Below are 14,910 nucleotides of genomic sequence, written 5' to 3' on the forward strand. Positions count from 1 at the left end.
CTGGCATTTCATTTATCAGCCCTCAGACTGAAATTTTGATGGCCCAAGGGACCAGTGTCATTCCCTCGTGTTGGGACTTGCTGCCTGAGCTGCCAGCCCCACACCCCAGAGAATAAACATTCCTGGTGGAGAACGATTTGAGGTTCAGCAGCCCAGGGCTTGGCTGCAGCCCCCAGCCCCTCACACTGCTCCCACAGCACAGTACCTGCAGCAGCGTCACCAACTGGGTGTTAGAACTCTTATGCATTAGATCTGAGGCTTTACTGTAGAAACAAGGGGAATCACTGCCTTAAAAATAAACAAAAAGGGGTTATGACGCAGCAGGTAATGATTCCTCATTTTGCCACAGCCACCTTGGACAAGCCCGTTGACAATGTGACACAGCTGTTTTGCCAGCAGAGAAATTAGAGGCTGCAGCAGGTTCCAAGGAAGCTGTTCCAGCACACACCCTGTTTTGTTGGTGTGAGCCTAGGGACTTGTGGGTGGTTGTGGTTACTGCCCCAGCAGCCCTGACCCCCAAAACACACTCCAGTGACACCCCAGCAGCACAGGGACAGGGGCTGGGTCAGGCAACTCAGGACAGTTCAGGCACCAGGAGCCCTCAATGGGCTGATTCAAAACACAAATGAGATGGGGGTCAGAGCCTGGATTGGGGTTTTTAAGCCACTTCCAAACACTCAACTCCTCCCAGGCCTGGCAGAACCACAGCGTGGTTTTCTCCAACCTGGATCCTAGTCCCACTCGGACAGACGTCTGCCAAGCTGCACGGACTGATGTCACTGAGCTACATCCAGAACAAATCAGGAGGGAAACATTAAACATTTACATGTTTATTATAATTACAATTTACATTACTCCAAAGAGCAGCCCCACTGCTATGTTCTAATTCTCAGCAATAAAGTCCTACAAAAATAAATCCAAGCTTTTACAGTAACCTAGGTCAACGCGTAACTAAAAAATTCTAGCTATGTAAGGGGTTCGGTCATCAAGGTGCTTTTTCAACAAAACTCCCTACCAACCAAAAAAGGGACACATGCCTATAGCAATTTAACCCACATATTCATGCAAAGAAATGTAACCCCCCTCCCAGCCCCTCTCCCCACATACAGATTTTTTTAAAAAACAAAAGAAAAACTAAACTATTTACAGTATGGGGGGGTACAGAGGAAACAAATTAAACATGCCCATCTGCTAAGCTTCATTACATGGATCCCATCCCTAGCTTAATGAAAACATTCCATAGCGTTCCACCACAGCCTACTAGTGTACAGAGAACTGTTTGCGCCCAGCGCTACCTGTGGGTGAGGTACGAACGGGGGCAGAACTGGGAGCTCTGATCCCCTTCCCAGACAGCAACTGCTGCCAAAAACTGTGACCTGCGCGCAGGGGCGCAGCCACTCGCTCCCGTCCTGCCGAGGACACAGCACCAGCCCCCAAGCCCCAAACCTCCGGGGAGCGCCCAGCACTGTGTAAACCTGTAGTACCGCCACACTAGCACCGGCTGGCAAACAGTTGTACAGTCATTGACACTACTACATGATCAACAATCCAGTATTCCCAAGTGACAATATACACAACTCCTCAGCACCAGGAATCTGTTCTTCCAGATACCAAGTGCTACTTCACACCTGCTGCTGAGAACTGTGAGACCAGCAGCACCAAAGAATCCGTTTGGTTACTCAGAACAAACAAATTAGAGCTGGTTTATTTCAGGTGAGCTTTGGTTCTGTGTTAAAATAGCATGATTTGTCTTCTTCAGGGTTCAGAAAAGGAATCTGACTTCAAACTATAGCAGCCTTTGAGAGACCCAGAAAGAAGAACCATGTTAGTCTGCACTTAAAAAACCAAACCAAACACAAATAAAAAGACACCCTGAAGAAGGTACCCCTGAACACATTCCCTCTTCCAAAGAATATTCCAGCTGACAGTTGCTGGTCCAAAATAAGTCCAGAATATAAGCAGTAGTACATGAAGTTCTGTCACTTGAGCTGAGACAGTAAACAATACGAACAATTTCGCACATTAGTGCAGCAGTTGGTTGTTTTCTTTCTATTTACAATTTCATCCTCTCGGGACAGATGTTAGAACCTATTCAGAAAAAGAGGCAGAATTAGATTTGATATAATGGGGATATTCTCTCCCAAGAAAAGCAGCAAAGTTCACACCCAGGTATCAACTGAAAGGCTTTGCAAGAGCCTCAGCCCCAACAAGCAGCTCTTGCTTCCTCAGACAGAAGGCTGGCCCAAGAAACCAACACGTTAAAACTCCTCCTATTTCCTTCTACCACTTCAAAGGATGTATCAGATACAACAATGAACAAATCTTGATATATCCATGAGACTGGAGAGCACGAGAGGTTGCACAGACAGCTCAGACAAGGAACAAGAGACAAAGCTGGCTCAGAGACAGAACTTATTCTTGCTAAAACACTTGCCTCTGGAGTTACACTCTGCCAGTACCAGCTCTGTGAGTGGTTTGGGTTCGCCTCGCTGCTCCGCTTCCCCTTCCACCTCGAAATCCCCCACGAAAGCTGCGGCCACGAAGGAACCGTCCGGACACTCCAAACGTCTCCGTGTTGAGCTTCCTTTCTTCAGCCCACGTGGTGCGCCTAGAACTGAACAAGGCTGCATTCAGACGCAATATGAACATCCAACAGCCAGCAAGTCAGTCAGGAAGCTTCAAGCGCCCCATGTTGAACTAAAGCACAACTGAGCGGGGATTTGGCAGTGCCAGCTGTTGGCTTGTGTGAGCTGAAGACAGGCCTAGAAAAGGGTTGACCATGGTCTACAATTTCAGACCTTGTCTTGTTCTCTTGAAAAATACAAGCCCACCTGGCCCTGAGCACCACACAGCGCTTGGAAGAAAGCTTTGAGGGAAGGAGAAACATTAAAGGGAATTACACACCAACACTCAAGCGATGTCTGACTTTGCCAGGTAGTTGATAACATCACCGTCAGCAGCAAAAGATGAAGCTTTATTTTAATATTCCCAACATTTAATGTAATGCATTTCCAAAGCCATACCTTCAAGTGTCTAGAAAAGACACCAGAATTCTGTCCCTGAAATGTTCTGAACTTCTATGACTCCAGAACCTATTCTGTCAGGGAGCATCTCTGGATACCCAAAGCCTTATCAAGCTTTATTTCACACTCAAATGCATTTCCAATGCATTTCCTGAGCTCTCTGCCCAGGCTCCTGTCTTCAAGCTGTAGCACCTTCAGCACAGCATGACCCTGATGCCTCCTCCCACAAAGGAGATAAGGAATTTGTTTAAAATCAATGGGCTCAAAGTCAGCACTGGGAAACAGAACTGGAAATTCCTCTATCATAGTTTGGGCAAGTGTATCAGTTTCAGCTGAAATCTGCGCTTTTTGTTCGATCCCACTGCACAAAGCTCGGTTAGTATCACTTATGAGCCAACACTCCCTTCTAAGGACTCTTTTGCCAACTTTCTTGTATTCTAAGACTTTTAATGAATTAAACCACGTCATACAGATTATGTCCAGAATTCTACGCCTAAAAATTGCATTTAAAAAGCAAGCTTTTGGAAAACACTCACCTCGATTTGAGTTCTGAAGAAATGTTGTCAAAGAAAGACTTGGATTTATCATAGTAGCAGTTGGGTCCCAGAAGGTCCTCCTCTACGTTACCATCGTTGTTTTGAGTTGCCACCCCAGGGTCCCCTTTTTCTTCCCCCGTCTCTGCTTTGTCATCTGAAGATAACAAAAGCTATTACATTCCTTGATACTTATTGAAGAGCCATGTGTTCTCCTGCTCCCTCAAACAAGGTTTGAGATGCTGCCACATTAATCATGCAGTTTCTCAAAACAAGTTTGTCTACACAGTGTTTACTACCAGCTCAGCAATTCATATTTAATGAAGTCACAAACCTTTAAAGTTTAGCTTCTTCTTGAATTCTTTATCAAGTTCCTCTCTGTTGAATTGTGCATTTGCACTTTCAAAGTCAAAGTCACTTTCAAACTTTATTGTATTTTCCTTCACAGTAGTTGGTCTGTTTTGTCCTCTAGAGCGGTTTCTGGTTCTCCTGTTTCCTGAAAGCAGGAGAGTTTAAACTCTTGGTAACGCACATGAGGTTAAATGACTTGCACAAGACTAGAGAGAACCAGGGTTAGAGCTCAGGAGTTTCTAGTCCTGTGGTTAAGGCCACACCTCTCTGCAAGTAATTTCTGAACTGCAGAAGACATTTTACAGCAATACTTTAACACTCTGAAAAGCACCCCTGGATGTCAGCCTTACCGGTAAGACAGAGTATACACAACTTGCCTTCCAGTGTGAGGAGAGACTCAGAACAGGTTCTATACCAAGAAAAGCCGAGGCAAGCAGGGAAAACTACCTTTTCTGTCTGCTATTCATCTGCAAGCAGGGCACAAACAGGCTACAAAGCTGTCGTGATGGCAAAGAGGAACAGGTGTCACCGCATTCAGAAAATCCACTCGAGACTTACTGGCCCACAAAAGGGGCTTGTACTTTGCACAGCTTCTGGTTTCCAACTCAGAAGCTATCGACTCCTTTCTGGAAAAGCTATAACCCCTTCTACAGTGCTGCCCCTCAGGCAAATTAATTTGAAGACCTGAGAGTGTGAAGTTGTGTTTCCTGCCTTTGCTCATTTTGCTTAGGCAGAAATATCTATTCAAATTTAATTTCACTTTCTTCTGACCTGTGCTTAACCATAGAATCACTAAACTTCAGTCTTGAGATAAGACCCCTGCTCTATGGAAGTGAGGGCTCCATAGCTGCTCTCAGTTACAAGAGCTCTGGAAATCCTCAAACAGGCCATCCTTTCCAGTAAAAATATACTTCAGGTTGCAGAGAAACCTAGTTTCTACTGCCAATTCATAGCATCAATCTGTATAACATACCTTCAAGTGTCTAGAAAAGACACCAGAATTCTGTCCCTGAAATGTTCTGAACTTCTATGACTCCAGAACCTATTCTGTCAGGGAGCATCTCTGGATACCCAAAGCCTTATCAAGCTTTATCTCACACTCAATCTTCTGTCAGATAATCCATCACTGAAATGATCAATATCAGCCTTCACAGGCTATCACAACTATTTAGTGTCAGGTTCACCTACCTGATCTTCTCCTTTGAGGTCTTCTGTTTTCATCATTCACCTGTCCCTGGGTCGGCACAGGTGCTGCCTGAACTGCGTCTACTGAACGAGAAGGATAAACTCGATAAAGGAGCACAAGGACAAAACCAAACAGTTTAGACTTGCTACACACCTTTGGTGCTTAAAAACAACACTTCAAAGTGGCAGATACAAACCATTTGTCTTACTGTTGCTCTGCGGAACCTGCCGCCCATTGCGCTGAGCCCCTGGAGTCACTTTCACCGGGGGAGGCTTTTGTGAATTCACGTTGTCGACTGGGCCGGTCTGCACAGCCTGCTCCACCATGGGGCTTTTGCGCACTGGGTGAACAGAAGGAAAGCCAGCACCTGGAAAAAACCCCAGTGACTAAGCGCCTCTCAAAATCTGCCACTGTTCAAACCCTGCCCACTTCTATGGAGAATCCGTTTTGTCAAGAATTACTCAAAGCCTTGAGTGTTTATCACTACACGCTATGTTTAAGTGGCATAAAGAGTAGGTAAGGCGCTACTGCCACGCAAGTCATGGCTCTCAAATCCAGAGCTTTAAAATCAGGAAATCTACCCATTTATTTCTTAAACCAAGTTAGACACACATTAGGGTAAGCAAGCCAGGTCAGTCTCTTAAGACAGTTTATACCAAAATCTAATTTCTAGTTTTATTCTTGGCTATATGGGATTTGATTTTACATACTTTACATCTGAAGCAAAAATCCACCATTTTGAACTGCTCGAGCAAGCTTCCCCACTTCGTCAAGAAAGTTTTGTAGCGAAAGTTTAACCACCTCAACTACACCCCATTTTGTAAGCCGCTTTTAGAAGTCCTTCAACCCTATTGCTTATTGTTAGCTTTCAGACAAAGAAAACCTGAAACCAGACCAGGATCTCAAAGTTACCCTTTTAAATTCCTTCTTGGTCAAGGCCAAAGTGTTACCAAGACTTCTGTTGCTCTTCCATCCAGGCTTATTTATTCACACTACAAAACATGTAAATACTTTTCATGGTTTGGTATACCTTACACCAATTATATTAAAAAGCGACAGTCTTCAGTACTCAGAAGAAACACTGCATTCTAGATTTAATTAGAAGTTTTGGAGTACTACAGGCTTATGTAGTTATGCGTAAGAACTGCTTGGAAGCAAACTTTAACTGAATACACTTTAAGAGCAAGAAAAGTGAAAAGCTGAAGAGTACACACAAACCAAGCCACTGACACTTCTGGGTCACCCACGTCCACATGAGATACACCCAGTAGGTACCATCATGCAGGTTCCCAGTTAATGTACACCTGGAAAACTTGCAAGGAAGACAGACATATCCTAAGGATTAATCAGTAGGACAAAGCTGCTGTGCATGTTTAACATGACAAAGTTTCAAAGCTTAGCCAGAATATTGAGAAAGTCCATACAGATAGATGGCCAAAACCAGAGAGTAAGTAAAAACAGTTTCATGCCAACACAAGCAGACATGCTTAAGTTATAAACAGATGAAACTAATTACCATGTTTAAATGCAGGCTGTACCTTGTCTCTCTGCTCTGAGGATGGTCAGTCTAGTATCTCTACTCAACCACCTTTAAGAGTTTGTACACATAGCAAGCACCCAGAACTATGTTATCTCAGCTTACCACAACTCAGAAATTGCTACTGTTAGTCATGCTTTACTAGTCAGGAGTCTTGACAAGGTACTGTGCCCCATCATGCAGGAAATCTATGCTGATATCTCCTCAATTACAGCAATACTCCTGAATTTTCTATTAACCTCTGTCTCTAGCAGCAAGGCCACCCACAATGTAAACAATGTAAACAGTGAGCTTCTCTTTCCAAGAAAGACCAATTAATTTCTCGCCCAGTCTCTAAGGTGACACATGTTCCTGAATAGGATGCAGCACATCAGCATCGCTAAGCCTGAGCCCTCTCCTGATACTTACACCAGAAGATCCGCTGTCCTGTACTTTCTGTTTCTCCTGTCTCTCTAATTGATACTTCTAGGACAGGAGGTATAGCTTCACATAACGAAAGGCAAAACCAGCTGAGAACAAACTAGTTCTACTTGCATTATCCACATAAGTACTACCATTCTAGGAGGGGTTAACAAGAACAGAGTGTTTGCAAGTGCCATGCAGTTCTTCCAAATATTTGGAGTCCTCAAACTGCTGTTACCCTTGGAAGAAAGCTGATGGGGCTCTGAAGACATGTCAGGCTCTGAAACAGGTTGTGGAGACGGAGAAGAACTAGGGCTGGAAGCAGCTGCTGATGCTGGAGGGCTTACCAATTTCTCTAAAGAGATAGAGGGAAGAAGAGAAAGCAAAGATATATGGATAAGATACAAGGTAGTGAAACATCTGAAGGACTTGGAAAGAGATACAAGAATCTCTAGAACAGCATTAGAGCAGCTTATTTACAGTCCTCTCCGTGAATACAAGCTCTTTTTACACGTGATGGATATGTGAGGGATGTCAGGTGAGAAATGAACTGGCCTCAACTGTTTGTTATTCACATTACTTCCAGAAATAAACTTTAGCTACTTAGTTTGTTTCCTTCTTTTGCATTTTTCTATGTGTGTCTCTGTGTAAGAGAAATGCAGGCCTCTTTGCAATAAAGTTGTTAACTACTTATATTCACTGCTTGTTGCAGCCTGACGCTTGGCAAGGAATTAGTTACTGCTGTTTGGTTTCACGGGAGCTGCATAAAAGGACTGTACCTTTATTCTAGCAAGTAAAGTTTTTACTTACCTAAACCTAACGAAGCTGCGTACTGATGGCTAAGTAAAGAGCTGGCAGCGAGCTGGCTGTAAGGTGGCATACCTCTAAACGGGCTGTAAGGCACATGTGGCTGAAAGGATGATGTAGAGGCAGAGCCCAGTGAAGACTGTAACAAGACAAAGTACATTTCCATTTACAGCATCCACAAGTCAGCTCGTTTTGGCAGTGATTCTCTACTTCACGTATACAGTGTTACTGAAGCTTAAGTAAATACTGAGAAGGGTTAGTTTACCTCTTTATGGTTTTTCTGCATCCTCAGCTAGGTAACTAGCTCTGGCTTTTGTTGACTGAAGTCTTTAATGCGGCTGGTATTTTAAACATTACAATGGAATTCAGGATACTTCAATCTAAAGATTCCTGGAGACACTTACTGGCCTTTGTTTTAAGTTTATACCAAAAACCAAGTCTTTCATCACCAATGTTTTATCATAGCTTTCTAGCAACACTTCAGGCCAACTTACTTGAACAATGGCAGGATCTTGTGGCAGAGTATGTTGAGCTTTTGGAGGTTCACAGACAGTGATGTCTTTGATGTCACTCCCTCGAAAAATAATGTACTCATAGATTTCTTCTCTCGGAGGAGCAGGTCTGTCTGTAGGCCGGTCTTCAGTACCAAAGGATCGCACTTTAGCATTAGAAAGATTATTATTAGCCCAGTATTACCATTGCAGCATTGTGCAAGTTATTTATGCAATTAAAATCTACTCCTGTAATACTTGCCAAAGATAACAAAACAAAGGTTACTGCTGAATCTCCTTATCACACACATCTGTTCCCTCAAATGCCAACTTTTTCAGCCGCCTGCATAAACAGTTTTATTTACATCAAGCTGTGAAGGTAAAGACCACAGACCAGCTGGAGCGAAGACTCCTACTCCAAATGCGAGGACGTCCCCACCGCGCTGTACTGCCACATCCCCTCCCTCCCCAGGCCCTGTCCTGTGTCAGCATTCTGCTTGAGACAACTGCCACTGCAATGGAGAACAAGAGAGGTCCCAACGCAGCAAGGAAAAAAATCTTGGAAGGCTTTAGAGGTCAAATTTGCACCTTCAGTTTCATATACTTGTTATACAGATAGAGGTAAATTTTTATCCATGACAAGAACTTCCTATTAAAATTACCTCTACCCAACACCACTGGTATTCTAATATCTACTGACCACACAACAAGCCTGCCAAGGCTTTACTGAGTTTCAGCTATTGAGAAGGTACCAACCAGCGATATTACACATTACAGTGGAAAAAAGGCTGCAGCTGACTGTGTACGGCAGCTACCTTTGAGCCATTAAACAGGAATAGGTCAGACTGGGACTTACTGGGTTGTTAGTGCAAGAAAACGTGTAGCATAGCTATATCAGACACTGTTCCATGAAAGCCAGAAATGGGCTAGGGAACGGGCATGGTCTACGGGTATAGAGATTTTTTTTCAGTCACACATTACAGCAGCTCATTGAGCTTACTAGTCTAGTTCTCTCTGTCTTCGTGAAGCTTTTCCAGTTCAGATAAGCCCCAGCACATACTGGTTTGATGTGTGCTTTCTGCCAATAGATCCAGGTTGTATCAACTGTTTCTAGCAGGTTACCATAAAAGCACCCAGGACACCACAACTCCTGCAGTAACTTCACAAATTCCATCCATAACAGACCATTCCCCAGCACCTGCCATGTCACTCTCCATGGTGACAAGCGAGCCAGCTGCCACTCCCGCTGCACAGCTGGAAAGATCTAAGCACAGACAGCCCTGTCACAGGGATGATGGGGATAGAGGGCACCGCAGCTTACCCACAAAAACGACAGCACAAAGTGGATCCACTCAACCCCAGTATACTGGTATACTCTACTGTTAGTAACTTACTAAGGGTGTTGATGGTTGTGGACAGGGCCTGGTTTTGGAGACAAAAAGCAGCATCCAGGTGGCTGCCCCCACCACGCAGCTGTCAGGGCTGCGAGCTGTCTTGACCTTGGTTCAACACCATGTCAGCTCACACAGAGCAGTAAGCTCCAAACGTTGTCCCCGTAGCGCTGATGCTGCTTAGCACCTCAGCTCACACCTAACTGGAAGGGAATTGTAACTGGTGCGAGGACAAGCTCTAAGCCGTTTCCTTTGAATGACTGCCTCCCATCAGTCACTAGGGTATATAACCTCCAAGTTATTTTAGCTCTCCAGCCGCTGTTTGATCATATTACAGCTGTAACTTAGTCAACTAGAAACAGATTATCAACTGAAGGCAATGCTTGTGGCCTTTGAGATATGAACCTTGCTGAAGATCAGATTATTGCAGCACATAGCTTATGGCGAGACACACCAAAGCTACCCAAGGGCTACTACAGAGTCCCATGGCCAGCTTGGCAAGCACCGCAATCAGCCCATCGACTTCCACACGGAGAAACACACAACCTGCAAAGCCCAAAGCTGGCCAGGCAGCCATTCTGCTGGCTGCTCCCAAGGTTTGTAACAGAAAGAGGTGTAAAACTGTGTCCTTGTAGTCAAAAGAGCAGTGAGGACATTTGAGAGGGCTCTAGGAGCTGAGCATGCCTGACCCTGCACCTGAAGTGTTGTCACCGTTTCTGGCACACCACAAAATACAGCTGGATCCAAAGGGATGCTGCCCGTGAAGTTACATGACTATTCTTTACAGAAGAACGGGAAACAAGCTCCACTGCGCTGCAGCCCATGTTTTACCATACAGTTTGCACTCAATTGCAGGGCTCTGCTGAGCCAGAGCTCCGAAGGGTCAGGAAGCACTATAAAAGTGACTGGATGTCTGGAAAGCAAAGCTTATGTGGATGTTTCTTGCTCAAAAACTCTAGTTTCTTCAGACTTCTACAGAAGGAAGAGTAAGTTTCTGGTGTTCACTTCTGACAGGACAGTAATGGTCTTAAACTTCCTGTGTTTGCAATTTAAGTCTAGCATCAAACAGGACAGAGAACTTTCTTGCAGTGCTTAATTAAGTACCTGGAATCTCTAACATATTGTGCATGTGTCCAGACTTAAAAGCAACAAAATACAAATCAGTTGAAGTTAGCCCTGCTAACCAGATTCTTTCCTGAGGTCTCTTTCAACCTAAATTCTTTTTTATATCACTTGGATGATAAAAGTCAGGAGAATAGCACTCACATTACATACTGAAGCTGTATGAGCCTTCATCAGTGGCATCTAGAACTTAACAACTTACAATCCACCTGGACAACTTGAACTGCATGACAGTAACTCATGGTTCTTCTAACCTGTCAAAGATAAGTGTTTTGAACAGCTGTTCCTCCCAACACACAGGGTTGATATTGCTGTCACCGACTCCAACAATGTTGCTATGTTCATAATTCTGACACTAACTTTGATATAAAGTCTCTAAATGCAAAAAACCCTCGGAGCTGAAAAAAAAAAAGCAGAGTTTGCACTGTAAAGTTTATAGAGCAGCACTGTAAGTGGGGAAAAATGTAATCTCCATTTATTGTAACAACTACTTAGGCATTCCAGTTCAACAAAACTGAACACTAAGAGACCAATAAATACAAGAAGTGCCAGAAATCTTATACAGAGCACATACTTTCTCATACCATAAAGCACTTTAATCACATAGGACTTTGCAACACACCACTTGAGCTCTGAAGTAGCGAGTGCGTTGTGGAAGGCAGAACTATGTAAGAAACCATTTCTACCTGCTGCTGGGTGAAGACCTTCCTGCACATACACTAAAGGAATTGCAACCTTCCCGCAACCTCTCAATTACTTTGAGTGAAACACTAATATAAATAGCTCCATCTGTACATCTAAATAATAGCTACATTGTTAGAAAAAAGGTGAATTTGTGAAAACTCACCTTTTTAACTTCAGAATACACACTTACAGGTGTCAAACACTTGTGTCCAGCATCACAAACATCATTATACTGAATAAATACTGTGGCACAGGCTGCCTTGAGGATAGCTGAGAACTGGGCTAGTCAGTGCCAGCAGATAGTCTTTTAAAACAATAGATATTTGGTTTGTTGACAATCCCCATGGGTTGCTGAAGGCAATGAAGAAGGTGTGAACTTCTCAGAATGGGGGATGGACAAAACTCAGGGAAAGAACAAGCTGATGCACATTAGCTGGAGTAGCCAAGCTGAACATTAAAGGCAATACAGAAACAAGACCTCGTTTGAAAGATTAAACATGACGGAACAGGTTTGTTTATTTTTTTAAAAGTCAATATGGGAGTTCCCAGTGCAGGTGACAACTGAATCCAAATGACACCACTTAAGCAGATCATTATTTCTACAGGGGAACAAATGCAAGGCCTTGATGAGCTGCCTGCAAGGTAGGAAGAGCTAGACCTGTGTGCAGATACACACCTGAAGAGAGCCTAGTTATCGATCACGAAAGGAACAAAGACGCTTCAACAGCAACTCCGTTTTCTCCAGCACCGGCCCAGGGCCCTGCTCAAGGCGAGCAGAGATTCCACCGGGCATCTCCGTACAGACAGCAGAGGGGAACCCCACCACGGACGGACACGCAGAACATCACCCTCCCGGCTCTGACAATGGTACGAGGAGCCAGCCCCGCTGGAAGCTCTTCTGTCTCTCTCCAAGGGACTTAGAACGCCCCGTGGAAGCCAGGGGCTCCCCGGCACCCCGCGCCCTTCCCGCCCCAGAGCCACAAGGAGCCCCCGCCGCGGCCCATGCCCGGCCCCGCCGAGCGGAGCGGAGCGGCCTCCCGAGTGCTGACTCACGGAAAGGCAGCGGCGCCGAGGGCTCGGGGCTCCGGACCCGCCGCCCCCCGGCTCCCCGCGGGCCCGGCCGCAGTCCCTCGGGGCGGGCGGGCTCCGGCGGGCGCTCCAGGCCGGGCTCATTGTTTAAGGGAGGAAGGCGGCGGGCGAGGCGGGCTGGCACCCCGCGTCCCCTTCGCCAACGCCGGGCCGCGGCGGCGGAGCCAAAGCGAGCGTAGGCCCGACACCCCCCCCCAGACCGCCCCGGGAGGGCCCCGCCGCGCCGCCTCACCCTTGGCCAGCGCTACGGTGGAGTTCTCGGTGTCGATGGTGTAGAGGATGCCCTCATAGCGGATCTGCGCCTTGGAGATCAGGCTGATCTTGCTGCCGATGTAGGGGGTCCCCGAACTCATGGCGCTGCCGCTGGGCCCGGGCTGAGAGGACGGAGGAGGCCGCGCGGGTGGCCGCACCGCTGCGCGGAGCCGCCGCGCCCGCCCACGCACACTGCGGAGCCGGGAGCCCCGCCGCGCCCGCCTTATATAGCGCGGAGGGAGACGGGGTGGGAGGGGGCGCAGGGTGGGAGGGGGCGTGATGCGGACCCGCCGCGCATGCGCCCGGGCCGCCTGCGATTGACCAGACGGGAGACGGGGTCAGACGCGGAGGGGAGGGGAGGGGGGTGAGGGCGGGGGGGGAAGCCCGGAGCCCGCGTCACGTGACCGGCCTAGGCGGGGGTGCCACGTGCGCGGCGGGCGGGGCGGAGCGAGGCGGGGCGGGGCGAGAGCTCCCGCGCTTCCCGCGCTGCGCTGGCTGAAGGGAGGGGCGGGGCGGGAAACGGGGAGCGGCGGCGCTGAGCTCGGTACCGGCACAGAGCAGCTGCGTGTCGCTGCGCGATCACCCGTGTGGCAGAGATTTTGTCACATAACGCGGGGGTGGAGGGTGATCGCCTCCCCCGCGCTACCCCCGCCGCGCCAGTCTCTGATGGGAGCGTTTCCCGCCCTGCCAGCCGCGCGCCGCCTCACCTCACCCGCTCCCCCGGGTTGTGCAGCGGAGACACCGCTCCAAGGCTGCTCTCCATCACCTCGGGAGGGCTGTGACAGGGAGAGCAGGGCTGGCTGCCCCCGCCCGAGCCCCTTTCCTCCCTTGGGGCCGTGGCAGCAGCACAGCCCGGTTCTGCGCTGCGAGAGGCCTCGGTGCTCGCAGGGGCCTCCCCTGTGAGGTGCACACCGGCCTTTGTTCAGCAGGGAGACAAGATGTACCCGCTGCGCCGATGGCGGCAAGTGACACGGTGACAGAGGGACCGCAGCGCCAGGCCGCAGCTGGAGAATGAGTCGTTCAGTGCAGCCTCTCCCGGGACTTCTCCGGCTCCCCAAGCCATCTGCGGGTCAATGAGAGACAACCGGCAGCATCTGGCAGACACAGTCATGGGAGGTGAAGTCACTAAACCAACGTGAGGGAGGATGGGGAGCAGGCAGGGCCGTTACATTTGGGGCAGCGGGTCAGAGTGCACAAATCTCGCTAATTCGTGTGACGCGAATGAATAAGGTTCAAAATCAGCAGCTGGAGACGGTACAGTGGGAGCCATTGTCTGAGCCGTAAGGGGTTTGCTGGAGCTGTGTGTGCCCATGGCTCGGTGACATGTCTCCCATCAGTGACACAGCAATGTGCGGTCCACAGGTTTATCCTCATGTCGTGACAACCTCCTTCCATGTGCACCGTGGCTCAGAGAGCTGTTCTGCAAATGCCCCAAGCTGTCTGCCCTGTGACCTTATGTATTTTATGGTGCTGCTCTTCGTGTTGTTCACACAGCCTGGAGAGCAGATCTCTCTGTCTGAATAGGGAAGATGCCTTCCTTCTCACTCTTATGAACACGCTTGTGCAGTCTTGTTAAATTCTCATAATTCTAGCATGGAGAGAGTTGCTAAAACATATATATAGTCAATTATTTAATATATGTTATTTGAGCAAAGAGTATTTTTGAATAAGAAAGTCAGCCCTTAAATTCAATCTTTTTAGGTTTTTAGCTCAGCCTCAAGTACAGCCTATACAGAGCAAGGAAAGATGCCTTTTTTTTACTGTAGTAAACAGTGCCCTTTAGTGGGCAAATTACTGGTTAGAAACTTCCCTGATGAAAAAAACTCATCCAACTCCCCTGTGTGAGGAGTCTCTAGTTTACGAATGTGGAAAAGTTCAAATGGAGAAAAAATAGGATGAGAAATGCTACTAATAAAAATCTCATGGGGTCAGTGACAAATAATTATTTTGAATGGGAAAAATGATGTCAGTAAAGGCAATGCAACCAAAGGTAGAGAAGCAGTACTCCCTCTTTTGGTTTATATTCTCCAACCCCACAATAA

General features: G+C 47.2%; 1 protein-coding gene across 5 annotated transcripts; it reads right to left on the bottom strand.

Moving 5' to 3' along the window:
• Positions 1–814: 814 nt before the first annotated feature.
• Positions 815–13,184, bottom strand: LSM14B (LSM family member 14B). 5 transcript variants are annotated; one of them, XM_065032401.1, is made up of 10 exons: positions 12,849–13,184; positions 8,334–8,497; positions 7,843–7,978; positions 7,271–7,387; positions 5,290–5,460; positions 5,096–5,176; positions 3,891–4,052; positions 3,560–3,713; positions 2,435–2,614; positions 815–2,088 (listed from the first exon to the last, which is right to left on the bottom strand). In XM_065032401.1, exons 1-9 carry the CDS (start codon positions 12,967–12,969, stop codon positions 2,443–2,445), a joined length of 1,278 nt encoding a protein of 425 aa, XP_064888473.1. In that variant the 5' UTR covers positions 12,970–13,184; the 3' UTR covers positions 815–2,088; positions 2,435–2,442. The 5 variants fall into 5 exon arrangements, with proteins under 5 accessions (XP_064888473.1, XP_064888469.1, XP_005499656.2 ...); XM_065032397.1 differs by having other exon boundaries at positions 5,096–5,173; positions 12,849–13,117; XM_005499599.3 differs by lacking the exon at positions 12,849–13,184 and adding an exon at positions 11,046–11,223.
• Positions 13,185–14,910: the final 1,726 nt, after the last annotated feature.

This window comes from Columba livia, chromosome 16 (assembly GCF_036013475.1).
Source record: "Columba livia isolate bColLiv1 breed racing homer chromosome 16, bColLiv1.pat.W.v2, whole genome shotgun sequence".
In the NCBI taxonomy this organism is placed as follows: domain Eukaryota; kingdom Metazoa; phylum Chordata; class Aves; order Columbiformes; family Columbidae; genus Columba; species Columba livia.

What these genes read in the sequence shown, in the direction of transcription:
- LSM14B (XM_065032401.1), bottom strand. Translation starts at nt 12,969, where the DNA reads ATGAGTTCGGGGACCCCCTACATCGGCAGCAAGATCAGCCTGATCTCC. An exon ending in GAGCAACAGTAAGACAAATG is followed by an intron (nt 5,177 to 5,289) that starts GTTTGTATCTGC and finishes CTTCTCGTTCAG; the next exon opens with TAGACGCAGTTCAGGCAGCA. An exon ending in ACCTCAAAGGAGAAGATCAG is followed by an intron (nt 4,053 to 5,095) that starts GTAGGTGAACCT and finishes TCCTGCTTTCAG; the next exon opens with GAAACAGGAGAACCAGAAAC.